This window comes from Falco cherrug, chromosome 1, assembly GCF_023634085.1.
Source record: "Falco cherrug isolate bFalChe1 chromosome 1, bFalChe1.pri, whole genome shotgun sequence".
NCBI lineage: Eukaryota > Metazoa > Chordata > Aves > Falconiformes > Falconidae > Falco > Falco cherrug.
In genome coordinates, this window is record NC_073697.1 from 39900924 (window position 1) to 39916233 (window position 15310).

The 15310-nt window shown below is 43.3% G+C and overlaps 1 protein-coding gene across 2 annotated transcripts in view; it reads right to left on the bottom strand.

The window, feature by feature from the left end:
• Window positions 1-15310, bottom strand: part of SFXN5 (sideroflexin 5) — a 107106-nt gene that overhangs the window by 54218 nt on the left and 37578 nt on the right. For both annotated transcript variants that reach the window (XM_055697932.1, XM_055697940.1), the window contains 6 exons: window positions 12459-12485; window positions 11067-11121; window positions 9082-9107; window positions 5009-5062; window positions 2317-2373; window positions 1388-1453 (listed from right to left, as the gene is read on the bottom strand). In XM_055697932.1, the coding sequence (XP_055553907.1) occupies window positions 1388-1453; window positions 2317-2373; window positions 5009-5062; window positions 9082-9107; window positions 11067-11121; window positions 12459-12485 (285 nt within the window). The remainder of the gene's footprint in view (window positions 1-1387; window positions 1454-2316; window positions 2374-5008; window positions 5063-9081; window positions 9108-11066; window positions 11122-12458; window positions 12486-15310) is intronic.

Here is a 15310-nt window from a genome sequence, read left to right on the forward strand (position 1 = left end):
TAGTACATCAGCTGCAAAAGTGTGGAGCTGGTGTGGACACATCTCCATGGGGTTAGGAAGCACGGGAGCTCACACCAGTGCTTACACACTGCTGGTCTGTGTGCAGTCTGGGTTAATTCTGCAGTGAAGGGATAATACAGGTGATACAGAAGAGAAGTTCAGCAACCAGTGAGCAAGCCAAGCCAGCAACACAGAAAACTATCAAGCAGAAGCGTATCCAATAAAACAGACAGTTTCCATCAAAACTGCAAGGCACTTCACTAACTCTACTCCCCTTGCAAAGCTGCCTGGCTGCCGCACAAGAACACAGATATTCTGCAGAGTTTTTGCCGTCCACTGTGGACACAATCTGCCAAACTGCTCATTGCCAGTTCCCAGCCAGGAGCTTCTGCCTCCACAGTTCTCCTAACAATCCTGAATCTGTCTAGACAAACATTTTACCTTGTAAAGAAATCTAAACAAGCCCATGCAGTTTTTTCCAGAAGGTGAATTGGGGAACTTGGGTATAACCAGTGTGGTGAGCAGGCTGAGTGCTGATCCCCTCCTATGGCACTGTCTGCAGAAAAAATGCCTGGAAAAGGATGTCTGTGGCTTGAGAAAAAGGAAAAAAGTCTTGGCCAGAGGGAAAAAAATACAAACTTCTTTAATATTCCAGCAGAAAAGGTACAACCATACGTTTCAGAGGCTTATCTGAAAATCCAGAGTAAAAAACTTCCCCAGGTTGCTACTGAAAAATATACCTGCCTCCTTGGGAATTAGCTGACCCTGCATGCAGATGTACTTGTTTCCAGGGAATCCGAGTATTAAAAGCCTGATGACTGCACCACAAGACCACAACTTCAGCAACATTAAAAGTTCCTCTCTTACGGACTATTTCAGATACTACTTGAACACCGTTTCCAGCTTGAACACTGTTCCCCCATGAAATGTCATTTTGAGCACTGCGGTTCTTTCAGTCCGAGGTCCTGACCCAACAGGAGAGTATCTCCAAAAGCCTGCCTCTGTTCAGCATGTCAGCTGTCACACTATCACTCTGCAGCCCCAAAGTCACTCTCTTAACTCAGACTAGGCTAATTTACCATGAATTAATGTACGTGTGGATAATTTGAGTCCACCCAGTAGCAATGCCACAGTGCAGAGACGCAGGCAGTGCATGGCGCAGGATGTGCTGGAAGCCATCAGCACTAGAAGTCTCCTTCTGTTGAAAAGTTTAGGCATGCAGGGACAGAAACACCTCGCAGTTAAAATATTTTCTGGTTATGTAGAATGAATTCCATCAATTAAAAGATAAACATGCTTGGCAATTCAAACAAACATTTCAAAAGCACTGCAGTACTACTGTAAGGGAGCAGTTACTCGGTAGTGAAATATATAAAGCGTTACCCACTGCTATTGAGACAGCACTTATGACAGCTCCCAAGTAGCCCTGGATGAACTTGGATGTCGGAGAAGGCTTTGGAAAGAAAAACAAAACATATTTTCAATAAACAAACTTCTGGTTATTAAAATGCAACCAAGCTTTTTTTGTTTGTTTTGCTTTTGTTTTATTTGTTTTAATCCAGAGACAGGTTTAATTTTGTCATATTGTTCTGTGACACACGGTCTGTCATCTCGCAGCGGCAAAAGCAAGGAAAATTGTAGCCTCATGAGCAAGGTTAAAGGGAATGGAAAATTAATTGGCATCAGAAAATTATAATAATAGCAGCTTAAAGGAAGTATGTAAATGAAATTCAGCAAATGGTACAAAATTAGCATTCTTATACACTTGTGATGAACCCCAAACTCTCCACATTACTTGTCTTTCACATGTTATCTCCATGAGCTGGCTGGTTTCCAACTCTGCTTCCCATCTTGAGCTTCCCACATCCCCACACAGGATGAATGAAGGCTAAAGCGATGGAAGAGAGCAGGAACAGCCCCAACACTTCCCAGCAGCACTGCTAGTAGTGCCTATAAAGTCCTCAGGAGACAGCAGTATGATCACGGAGCCACTTTCTGCTCTCCAAAAAACCAGACACCATTTGCTTTGTGCTCATTTACACTTGGAATTAAACCATTTCATACCAGTTAGACCTATATACTAGTGCAGCCCAAAGGCACTGAGCATTACTTATGTGCCTCGAGTGATTTTGAGATCCTCATGCCATTTACAGCTAAGGCTTAAAATGCAAGCCTACACAGGAGAATAGCCAATCTATAAATTCATCACAGTGCCAACTCCAGAGTTTCTATTAACAACAAAGAGACAAGACTTATGTTTCCGTGTAAAAACAGACCTAACGCACTGCATGTGCCACATATGTTGGGTCTCCTCACCTTTGTCGCGTTGCGGTTTGCATAGTTGACGCAGGCATTGTGGCTCTGATTCAACCACTAAAGAGGAAACAAGAAGAGATAGGCATAAACATAACTTCAAAAAACAAACAAAAAAAATTATCTATAAACGTCGGAGTGCAGCAGGAAAATTCATCTCCCTTCGGACCTGCTCACAACTTGCCACCTCTTTTCAAAGGCTCATGGAGGCCCAATACCTGATTTAATGCTCTTTGAAGTGAGGGACAGATGTCTCAAGGCACCCAGGGCCCAGAGGGCAGTTCTGCTACCCTATAAGCTTGACACGCAACTCTTTTCCCGGCCCAGTCCACCTCCACATGACACCTTGGTGCTATTGGTCTTTATTTTTGTCAGCACCAAATCCATACTGCTGTTAAGATGTAGCAGTAAGCCCAGCAGGCATTTCATCAGTCTCTTATTAAGCTCCATGGTTCTCAAACAGAGGGTCATAGGAGGCTTCAACTGAGGAACAGGAGATTAGATGTACCATCTTATGGATACGGGTGCCACTAAACTGGTATTTCTGTCCATAGTGTTTTGGAGAGGGATTTGTCACCAAAACAGCACAGCAGCAGGCTGGGGATGAGTAGCACCACGCTTCTGCTGTGGTTTCACCCACAGCAACTTCTGACAATATAAACAAAATTTTCATTCCCAAAACACCATGTTCTCAGTTCAGAGCGTGTCAGAACTGGACTCCTCTACAGCTGCAGCCTGAACTAAGATGGAAGAGGAGGAATGAAGTGAGGGTGAGGAGAGAGTGAAATGAGAGACTAAAACACAGGGATTAGCCCAGTCATTGTTGAGTTCGTGGCCCAAGAGCACATTTTTCCTGCTGACCAGCTCTCTAGCCTGGAACTCTGGATCTAGCAAACCTTGCTTTGTTTTATTTACATAATAATAAAAAAAAAAAAAGTTACAAAGTCAGCTTGCCAGTAGGTGCTGGAAATCTGCCTCAGTTTTCCAGGGTTCTTTTTAACCCCCACATCACCTGTCTACATTAGCAGGTCCACAGGACTAGGCTAACCTGAGACACGCGCATTCTGGGCATCAGCGACAACTGCTGCACCGCACAAGCCTGCTGCTATAGGAGCCAGTGTTGTTTAATGCATTAATATGCACTGTCCCTAAATCCTATGTTATTTACCCACTTTTCAGAGAGATATAGACATACTTGTCCTTTATTGTCCTTAATCTAAAGTTTCAGTCATGTCTAGGTTGAAGCCATGCCCAATACCCATTTATTAACTCCACCATCTTCCCAAGTGGCTGCCTGACACCCTCCTGGGCTTTTTAGGTGATGCCTCTCTAGGTTGCTACTCCTTCTACTTGCATTTTTCAGTAAGAGGTGACCCATGTGCTCATCACAGTGGAGGGATGAGTTTGAGAACTGCTTATTAAGCAGCAGTGGTTCAGAAAGGCTGCGACTGCTGGACTTGCCTGCTATGGCTTCTTCCTTGAGTGGGCTTGTTTTGGTTCTGCATTTGAAACAGCCTTTCTAGTTTTAAAAGGGTTATTCCATCCTTTTAAAGCCCAGTTTCTCCCAGCTATGCCGTGGTGGTGGGAATAGCAGCTCCGCATGTAAAGCCATTTACAAGGCCCCCAGCCCAAGCCAGCTATCTGGGCTGGCTTGCTCCTCACTCACACAACTTCTCCAAAACCCAACTCTTTCCATCGTAGATGTCTACAAACAGATGAGGTAAGTTGCCTCCAAAGATATGAATAAGTCCAGGTGTCTGCAGGCACTATCCCACTCCCAGCAGGTAAAGCCACATGGCACAACTTACAGCTAAATACACCAGACCACAAGTTACTGGCACATACCAATATATTCTCAGTTCTGCAGTCTTTCTAACGTACTAGGCAGATCCCATTCTGCTTTGATATTTCTTAACAGCATAATTCTCTATCATCACTTACACTAGACAACAAAAAGACATTCACAACTAAAAATAAGTCTGAAAATAACTTGTTCTTTCATTTCAGTTAGTGCTGAAATTATACTTAAGTGGTGTGTTTACTATGGATATAACTCATTCATGGGCACAATTCCTCCCCTTACTCTTAATTCCCAGAATTTTAATGGGAAAAAACACCAATACCTCCCTACACATAGACTTATTTACCCCAAAGCTTCTGTAGCACATTGAACACAGTGGTCCTTGGCTTTGCAATGCAATTGCAAAAAAGATTGCAAACAAAAAACATTCCTGAAATTCCAAGGCACAGGGCCTCCTGCACCCCTAGCCCTGCGCCCAGGTTGCACTTCCAACAGGAATTCACCAAGGAAGATCCCAACTACTGGACACGGTGTCTTTAAAAGAAGCAGATGTATGAGCTTAAGGGCTTACATCTTCATGGAAGTACACAATGTGCAATCATTTAGACCTGTTCAAAATGGGTCCAAAAAGCTGATTTTGAGATCCCAGGCTATTTTGCATCTCCCTTGTGATGGCATAAATAGCCAGGTGCCGGAAAGCAAACCCAGTAATTTGCTTACAGCCCCTTCTAGACCTACCAAATCTTTCCTTAACTATGTCCAGCCACACCACCTCCCTATTAACTAAAGCACTGCCAGTGCGGAATAGCCATGTGTATCAGTTTGTCTTCTAGACAAAATTCAACTGCTCCTTTCCTTTCCATAACATTCTCCACCCATTCAGGTGAGTGTTACCTGCCAAAACACAGTGGATGCCAGCGTCTGGTTGGGCAAGAGAAGACCAACAACCTACAAGATAAGAGATTTTCTCATTAGTAAATGCATTGCTGGTTTGCCCTCGGTGCTCTTCTAGGCATGCAAACAACAAACTTATTTCTAATTACTTGAATGAATTATCTTTATTTTGATTTTATTTCATTATAGTTATTGAACTTCCCTTCAGCCTATTGTCTCTTAGTTTTCCAGTGGGTAACGTAGCTGCCCTTGAAAGCTTTGCATCTTTAATTATTGCTTGCAACACACCTTGAAAAGAGTCTGGCAGCAGATACCATTCAAAGATTAGTTCAGTAAAATGTTCTTTAATCCATGTATTTCTGGAGGATAACACAAACATTGCTTGAATGCAAGAGTTCAAAGTTGTCCCCATTGGCAGTGAAGGGGTTTTTTCTTATTTTCCTTTGGCACACTCACAAGAAAGAAATCCGATTTGAACATCTGAAGACAGGAGTGCCACCTGGAAGCACATGTGCTCCTGTTTGGGAGTTTGAATTTTGTTTTAAGAGAATTGTTGCTGTGTCATACTCGGAGCTGCGAAAACTCCTGCTTGGGCTATGAGCTCAGGGTGACAACCACTGTCTCCCAGAGGCATATGGCAGCCTGTCCTGGCACATCTGGCCAGATGCTGCCCAAAAGTGAGATGCCACAGGCTTTGCAAGGTCACCTACTGCAGCACCCAAGCCACACACGTGTTGCCTATACAGTCCTGAGAGCATCCTTGGGACATCTCAACACAGCGCACAGGTATACCCTCTGCAAATCTTCAAAGACCTTTGGAAGCACAGCACTGCCAGGCTCCTTCCTACCTTGTTTTATGGCAATCTTTACTCTTAAAGCCTAAGCAGCTGAAGAAGAGGAAAGGGATGCAAAGCAAGGGGACTCCAAGTGATAAACCGAACAAACACAAGATTAGTTCTCAGGTAAGAAACAGGTGAGGTGAAATACTTCCTAACGTCATTGTCATTTTCTTCCCTCCTGCGCATTAAATGTCTGACAGTTTCTGAAGAAGATGGTGGTCTTGTTGCAAAATCACACTCGTGTCTTTGTTAAGAGTACAGACTGGGTAATTCCTTTTAAATTCCAAATACATTTATTTTTAGGACATTCGTGTGAACTGAAATGTCTCCAAGGCATCTGGGCAAGGAGGCTGTGAGTTCATTCCCACACTCAGACCGTCTTCTGCACCATTTTCTTTAAGTTTATTCTTGAGAAGCTGAGAAAACTTCCCTGTTAGGGCACTGAGAGCCTGCCACAAGGAGGGATAAGCTAAAGCCGTCTCTGCACATCTGCAGCAGCATCAGTTGAAGAGGAGGTAACTTCTATGCTTAAGGACATAAGAGAGAAATAACAACAAACAAAAGGGTAATAGGGTTGGGAGGCCTAATTTCATTTACATCTTCCTTTCTCCTCCTCCTCCTCCAGCTTTTCCTCCTCCAGCCTTTCGTGAAGTTACAGCTACTTTGTAAGCTGGCCGAGTGCCAATCTGTGCAAGTTACACTAATTTACCGCTTCCATTCAATATGCAGATCTTGTCATTAATTACTCCATTGCTGGTCTTAGCCAAACGAATTCAACAGGCGATGAACCTACTCACCCCAGGACTGACTTACGCCCCTGAAGCCAACAGGCTAATGAGGCTCCAGAGGAGAGGGAAGACTGCAGGCAGCTACTTACATTGTCAGCTGAAGCTGAGCGCCGAGAAAAATAAAAGAGGAAAATAAATAAATAAAAAAGAGCACCCAAAATCTGTATGACTGAAAGAGGCACGTTTAAATGCAAACTCTCCATATGTGCAAGAGTCTGTCAAGAAATGTACAATTTCACTTTTAATTACTGTCAGGGGAAAAAATAACTAAGAAGGAAAACAAAATAAAAAAAGCTTCTAAACACTAGAAAAGTACCAGCTACAAAATTTAATTGCTTCTCAGGTGCGAACGGCACTTTGTGGCCCCAAACTCAGGGCTAAAGCTTGCCGCTTGGGCAACAAGACCCCCAATTTTCAATGGCTGGGGAAAATAAGGTGCTTAAAGCTGTGGATGGCAGCTGGGAGCAGCAGCACAGCTTCTGCTCCATCTTCACTGCCTGCATCTTGGGCTGAATTTCCTAAATGTAGATAAATCTTCCTCCTTGGAGGCCTTCATCTGTGCGATCAAACACAAATCCAGGGTGAAAAGTTACAGCCCAGCAGCCACCTTGCACATCTCGCCCCTCCAGCAAAAGGAGACAATGTGAGAAGCTGAATTTGTTCCCTTCTGGGCTGAAATCTATGTTGGCAAACACAAACTCTCTCTACACTTACACACACCCCATCCTGTCCCCGCTCTGCCACTGCAACCCACTCTGGGGTTGAACCATATACCTGAGCAGGGAAAGGATAGAGGCTAAAAAGAAAAGCAACTGATCGCGACTTGGGGCAAGAAAAAACAGCCAGAGGATTTGGTTGTGTCAAGGGAGTAGCTGCTTCGGCCAGAAAAGAAATTATTATTTTCAGCAAGACCTTAATCTCTTTCACAATGAGCTAAACCATACTGAATTATTTTGCATTAGCTATAGGGGAAAAAAATCCCCAACACATATATAGGCAGCATCAGGTATTGACTGGTAGGCAGTAAACCTGTTAATACATAATCTGATCACGTCTCTGCCGGTATCTAAGCAGGGTGTTTAATTGACTCCCCTGAACACCGGGACAATTAGCGCGGGTGCAATGGCACGCCAGCATGGCTTTGCGGGCGAGGACAGCCACGCTCGCTCAGCCAGAGCCCACCGCAGGCACATTAAGTCTCTCTTGAGGAAATCCCATCCCCCTATGTGAAATGCAAGACTCAAACTGTTTTTATGCTAGAGCAGGCTGCCAATTTTGTCACTAAATTTCACAGATCGATTGGCATAAATGTTACATTTTAATTTTAACATTTGAAACGTTTGGTTTTTTTTTTTTTTTTTTTTAAATGACAAGAGGTTCCAGTTTATCCTTTACAGCTAGTGAAATTGGGCTCATCTGACAGCTCTCGGCTCCTCTGACAGCTCTGGATTTGGGCCGATTTCATTGTCAATTTGATCGTTAACTCATTTTTGTTTAACCTTTTCTTTTAAAATGCCCCATACAAAGTTACCACCAAACCCTTACACACAACAACAAATAGTAACAGCCGCGATGATTTCTGGTTTCAGGTGCTAGCAACCCTGCTATCACCATTTGGGAAGGGATCGTTACCTTTAAGCAAGTACTGTGCCATGGCCCACTGGGTTTAGGAAGATTAAATTCAGTAGATTTTGCTCCTTCAACCACTTAAATATCCATGATCTAATAAACTGAGCCAAAAACTGGTGGCCAGTAGGACCAACTACCTTCTGGCACCAACTTTGGCCAAAACTCTGTGCCTTAGTTTCCCCATTTGCAAAATGGGGTTAATTAATCATTCCTGTCCCTGAAGACAAGCTGAGGTTTCAGCATTAGGAGGACAGGCAGAATTATCTCCCTTCTGGTTTTTGCTATCAAGAGCACCCAAATGCTTTACAAATTTCACAATAACAAGTACAAACTAAAAATGCCCTTAGCAATAACCCCACGGAAAGCACTTGCTGTTTTAATTAATCAAGACGAGAGCATACAACACCGGCCTCGCCGTGCTGTAGCTCATCATGTTCAGGAAGCGACTTGTAAAACATGTAAATTAAAAAAAAAAAAAAAAAAGTGTCCAAAGATGAAATCTGAGAGTTGCAGAAGTTGCATTTTGCAGGCAATGAGCTCATCTTGGTCTTCCCTTTCCAGAAGGGAAAGATAAAGCTGAAGACGTTGCAGGGGGCTGGGCAAATAACATTAAATAGATAAATAAACTCAAGCACAATGTCCATAAGGCAGGTATTACATGACAAAGCCCTTGCTAATGTGCAATGGGAAAGGTGGGAACCCTGCGTGAATGTGTCACAAGGCAGTAAGGTGGAATGTGCAGAATTGTCTGCGAGTGCTAAAAAATGCATTTCTTAGTACTCGCAAACAGAACAGGGAGAGATGATAAAGTACTTACGATGGGTGTTCCAAAAGGAATGTAACCTATTAAAAAACAAGAAAAAAAAAAAAAAAAGAGAGATGTATGCATTGTAATACAGTTTGGGGATGGAAAAAAAAAATCACATCTAAGACATCTATCAGTTTAGAGTAGAAGCCACACCTAGCATGACAGGCTGCACTCACTTCCACCAGCTGCATACCACTGCAGGGACGTCTGTGGACCTACACCAGACACACCAAGCATCAACTAGAGCAGCGTTCTGATTTTTGCCCAATCCCCTTCCCATCCTCTATTGGCTTGTCTTGGGTTGCAGTTTTAGAGTTTCTCTGAAAATCTAATAACATCTAGACCCTAAAGCTTACTCCAGTAAACCCAGTCTGTGCCAGGACGTGGTATGAGGGCTTCAGAGGGCACTGTGTTGTTGAACTGGGCTAGGCAACCAGCAAAAACTCAAACCAGCAAAAGCAAAGGGATGATGGCTCAGACCAGGAGCTGCTTGGTACAGACCAGGAGGAGATGGGTGCTGCCACAATGGTGCTAACTGACCTGACCTAGTGGCTCACTGCCAGAGAAAGAGGGAGATCCTGTCCCCCTTCCCAGGCTCAGTCACGCAATCTGTTCCCTCCCTCATGCTAGCTCTGTTGCTCATCAGACCCTCCCACAACCTACCCTTGCTAACCCAGAAGAAAACTCTCCAGCTTTCCATGCCCATTTCCCTCTTGTTGAAGCCGGTCCCACCAGGACAGGAAGGTGAAGATGTTCATGAAGCCATCTAACAAGCTGAAGAGCCTGTGCCAGTTAAGGAGCAGGACCATGCCACAATAGGTGGGACCTCCCTCTTTCACCACCTGCTTTATCAACATCTCCACTAGTGATTTTACACCAGGAGAGCTCATTTATTTCTAGGTCAGTAGAAAAAGGAACAGAGTATAAGCTGAAGAAAGTAAATTTGCAGCATGGAGGAGAGAGGGACTATTTTAATCATAGGTGTAAGTTAAAGCTCTCTATATTAGAAATAAGCCTTTACCCCAAATCTTATTGAGCACCACAAAAATCAAATGCTTCACATTTTTCCCCTGCTAAGTCTGCCAATTTTTGTGCTAATTATAACTCATCTCTATGACTTCCACTAGAAGGTCTTGGAACATTTTACCAATATTACTGAATTAAGCCTCATGGATCCAATTTACAGTCAGAAAGGGCAAAGACCTGAGAGGAAGAAATTTTTTTTTTTAAATTAAAAAATAAAGAACAAGGCAGCAAAGTGGTGGGTCCTGGTTTTTCTCCCTCTACTTTACCCTTAACATCATCCTTCTTCAAAGAACTGCAGAACAAAACCCACCAACCCTGGTATTTTCCTCTGTGCTCAGTATTCAAGTGAAGATGTTCCTGCCAAAAAACATCGAAAAGGTCTTATTTAAATAGATCCTTTAGGAAAGGACCAAGGCTGCCCTTGCATACTCAAGAGAGCTGCTATTCAACCCACAGCAGAGGTAGCTGTGGACCTGTGCATGGCAGAGGGACATCCCAAAACGGGAGGAAGAGGCAATGATTTCACCATTAAGCAGCCCAGTTAAGCCACAAGGAAGCTGATCCTTCCTGAGCTCCCAATGCCATGGCTATTAGCTACCACCACACACAGAAAAATAGGGTTCATCCTATTCTCTCCTGGAGAGCAAAACCCTAAGCTGCTCGTTGGGCATCAGGCTTCACTGTTTACTGCAAAATTAAAATGCCTGTTCTAGTGACGGATACCTCAGAAATGCCAGAAAAGACGTTAGCTTGAGTCCACATTAAAATACCTCAAGGAAAGGAAAATATTAAGCACTAGAGCACTCGTAGGCATTTGGGATCCTAATTTTCCTCACTTGCAAAGGGATTTTAGCCTTTATCTTTCTGATGTCAGTCTAAAGATGCAATTCAAAAACAGGAGGAAAAAACCCACATTTTGTACAAGTTCTCAGTAAAATCAATGATTGCCCGATTGGGACATACTATACCTGACATTCGGAAAGGCATGAAGATGGTCTCATTTGTATCAGGATGGATGATGGCCTGTAAAACAGTCAGCAAACAGACAGTAAAGCACAGCAACAGTTGGCAAGGTGCAGTGAAGCCAGTATTCAGCCTCTACAAATAGCACCTTCAAGCAGAGTGTATGGGGGGATTTCATGCATTTCAGCACCCTCCTTGCTTTTGCAGTTCTGACCAAAGGCAGTTATTCTTCAGCAACCTTCAAAAAAACTCCTCCTAATGCTGCTTTCCCCTCTCCTTACATAATTTAGCATAGGTTAATAATTTAGAAGTAAATAATTTAACTTGAAATACAGAAAGTGGCTCTTTCTTGGTACCGTAACATCCCCAAGGGCAAAGCACCACTGTACCTTAACCCCAGGGGGGTTAATGCAGATTTAGCAGGGGAAAAGGGAAACCTAATTTCTGTCCCTGCCTGTTTTAAGCATCTCCACCGAGGTGCGGCTTAATGTCCTGGCTGAAACTCTGCCCTACGATAGAAAGGAAAAGCCCTCGCTATGGCAGAGGAATGGTGAGGGCAGGGCTGCCTGCTTGGGAGGGAACAAGGATGTAAATCACTTTTTGCTGCTTGTAAAGCAAATGGGTCACAGGAGACCTCTGTAAGGACTTGTGTGGCTCAGCCATGATGGATGGATTCAGCCTGAGGAACAGCCCCCGTCTGCAGGTAGGCCTGCATAAGCCTGCACGGCACATTGTAGGAAGCCTGAAATGCTGCTTCAGGATCCAGCTGAATTTGGATAAAAACACAGAGGTATGGCCCACTCTGGTTGTCACTATAAGGGTCATCCAAACAAAATCCCCTCACATGCCACAGGATTTGGATTTGCTGTTTAACTCAGCCCTTACATGTATCCACAGCTTCTCGGCCAACGCTGGTGGCTGTGGACAGCCCAACCTCCACGGAAATCTGAAATCTGCTTTACTGATAAACAGACAACAAAGCTCACTTGGCCCATTTTTCATCAAATTTTACAATGAGCCCAGGAAGTTGCACTGGCATTAACTGGCTGGGGACAAAAAAATCAACCCCCAAGTGACCCGGGACTGCAGAGGAGGAAAGTACGGCACAGTTACAAGCCTTACCAAAGAACTGTCAAACTATTTTCAAAAGACTGGAGACAAGAAATCTCTTGACTAGACAGGGAAGAGAAAATGAAGACATCAAAATATATAAATACAAAAAAAAGTAATTCAGACTCTTCGGTGGCAAGAGTGTTCTCTGCATTTACATTTCTGTGGCAAGACAAAACAGCAACTGGCAAAGTCAATAATGGAGAAGAGGACAGCATGGCTTAGCAAAAAGGGAAAAAGCAGCAACAGTTGAAAACAATAATGAAATATTAAAAAAGTGTTATTACCTGCTTTATTTTTTGAGCTCCCCACAGCTAGAAAAATAAAAGAGAATATTGTATTAAAAAAAAAGAAAAAAAGAATAGTGTAGTTTTATATCAAACCCCAAATATTCATCTTTTAGCTGCTGTAGTAAACGAACGCGAGGGACTGCTTTAAACAGACTCATTTTCTGCATTCTTCCAGGATGTATTTAAAGACACCAAGCTCCTTCAATCTGTGCGGCCAGTAAGACCAGCAAGGCAGAGAAGATATTCTTTCTTATATTGAATGCAGCCAGACTTCACGCTCTGCTATAAGCTTTATGAATCAAGAATTATCTCGGTAACTCTGCCACACGTAGAGCTAAAGGTAAATTTAGCACAGCCTTTCCTTGGATGAGCTTCCTGCGGAAATCGAGGCTTGCTGGGGAACAAAGGTGGAGCAAGTCCTGCAGGGAAAAACAAGAAATATCTTTTCAAATAAAACCTGGATTAAAAATAAACCACCACTAGCTTTCACTTTTCACAAGGGAAATGCACTAAAAAAATGTTCGTGAAGAGGAAAAATCTCATTTAAAACTCTCATGAGCCCCTACTGTTATTTACTGACTGTAATTCAGCAGCATCAAAACACGTCAAACCTGGCTCAGACAGTAGAGATCCATAAGCACCGAGAAAGAAACGTCCTACATGAGATGCAGGTAGAGCTAATGAGTAGGTGCACAACATCAAGAGACGCTCTGGCATACACATAAACCCATAGTTTGCCCCCTGCTTAATAAAGCCAGAGGTCTTTCCTCCATGAATTACACGTAAATGCAAATTACAATCTCCAAAAAAAAAAATCTCAATTTTGATGTATATAATTCTAGAGATGGATGAAAAACCAGGGCTCCCGTAAAATAACACAACAGATCATTGCTTTTACTATTAAAAACTGTTCTGTTCAGCTCAAGTCTGGCTTCAACTTCAGGCACTGGCTTGCGTTACACCTCTGTCTGACAGCCTCCAGCGCTGCCTATTTTTGTTCTTCACACAGGTACTTGGAGCTGCTAAAGCCACCCTTTAACCTTCCCTTAAAGAAAAAAAAAAAAAAAAAATCATCTGAGCCAGGAGACTGGCTGTTTTGTTGGCAAGGAGCATTTGCCAATCTTTTAACCACCCTCATGGCTCTTTTACATCTTTCCAATTTGTCAACATCCTCTTGAATCGAGGACGCCAGAAACCAGACAAATTATTCCAACAACAGTTGTACCAGTGCCAAACCAAGGGTAGGATAACCTGATGAGTTCTGCTCTTGCTGTTGATAAATCTGAAGACGGCGATAGCTCTTTTTGCTTGGAGAGCTCACGATTACCCACCAGAATACCTACCCAAGCACCGGTGCGTATTCTGCAATACAGGCTTTCACGCTTAAGGTTTCATCGTTATGGTATAAATTAAGCCCCATTCTGCCATTCTTCACCCAAGTTTTAGTGACTTCCCTAAATATAAGTCCATTAAAATACTGTTGGAATAAGGTAATTACCCTATTATAAATAGCATAACTTGACCCACTGATACCAGCAACCCCAGTATTTCACTCCAAATTCAGCTCTCACTCCAGAATTGAAGCCCTGTGATGGACTCCACTGCATGTGATGAGTTATTGGAATATGAAATGTCACAGGCTGATGCATATATCCACAGGGTTCTTTCCTGAGAAAAACTTCCCTTTTTAAAGAAAACCATTATTTGCCCATCTTGCAATTGAAAAACAGCCTGAGGGACACAAAGAGACAATCTTTATGGCTAGCAGAGACAAGATGTGTCTACCCTCACCAATCCTAAAATCCAGAGGGTGGGAGGCTGCATGCCCTGACAGCTACCAGGGCTTTTCTGCTCCTGCCTGCCCACCAGCTCAAGAACTTCCATGGGGTAAAGGTGAAAATCCTTGAGCTGCAGGTGACTATTCAGAGTGTTCCAGTAACCCTGTGGCTGCCCAGGTCTCGCATATCTTGGATATGACACAAAGCCATGGGATTTTCTTCTCCAACTGCAAGCACCAAGACTAGCAAAAAGGAAGAGGGATGGTTTCCGAGCCAGCGCTATGGCTTTTTTGGTCACATTATCTAATTTCATTAATTGATCCCAATATTTATGCATTTTCCTGCTGCAGTGCAAATATTGTTAGAATATGCGATTTCATTACTTCTCAGAAAGAGACTTTACAAGATGCACCTGATGAGTCACCTAAAGATTCTGCCAGCTCATTTTCACTTTTTTATCCTCTAATTCATTTTCTGTCTGCAGCATTTTTCAATAGCTCCAGTACTCTGACAAGTCTTGCCAGCTGGGGGGCTCGTTTCTGAGAGCAAGTCTCTATTTTTGCTGGGGATTTCATTCACGCTCTCTCCGGCCATCTTCGAGAAGCAGCCAGATTTTTATGTCATTTACACTAGCGTGAATCCAAAGCATCTTCACTGGAGCACATGGAACAACTCCAGATTCGTGCTCAATTTATGTTAGATTTAGGTCTGTGATCTCTAAATATAGTCAGCCTGTACTGGTTGGGTCTCCTGTAATAGACGATCTTCCTTTACATCAGCTTAGCTGAATATTACTGGCTCAAAGTTAGTTACACAGGGTTTTGCCACCATTCAAATTTGGATGCAAGAGCCAAATCTGCTCATACGTGGGTTTACACCAAAGGAGATCAGAGGACAAGGGGACAGAAGCATTGGAGCACTGTTAACATATTCCATTATCTGCTCAGCAACCTAAGCAGGTAGTAACGGACAAGTTTCTCCAGCCTGTGGCCATTGCAATCTTCCACCAGGACAGATCAGGCTCTGCTTCATGGAGATGTCCTTCATGGTCGTGGAGGAATCTGCTCCAGG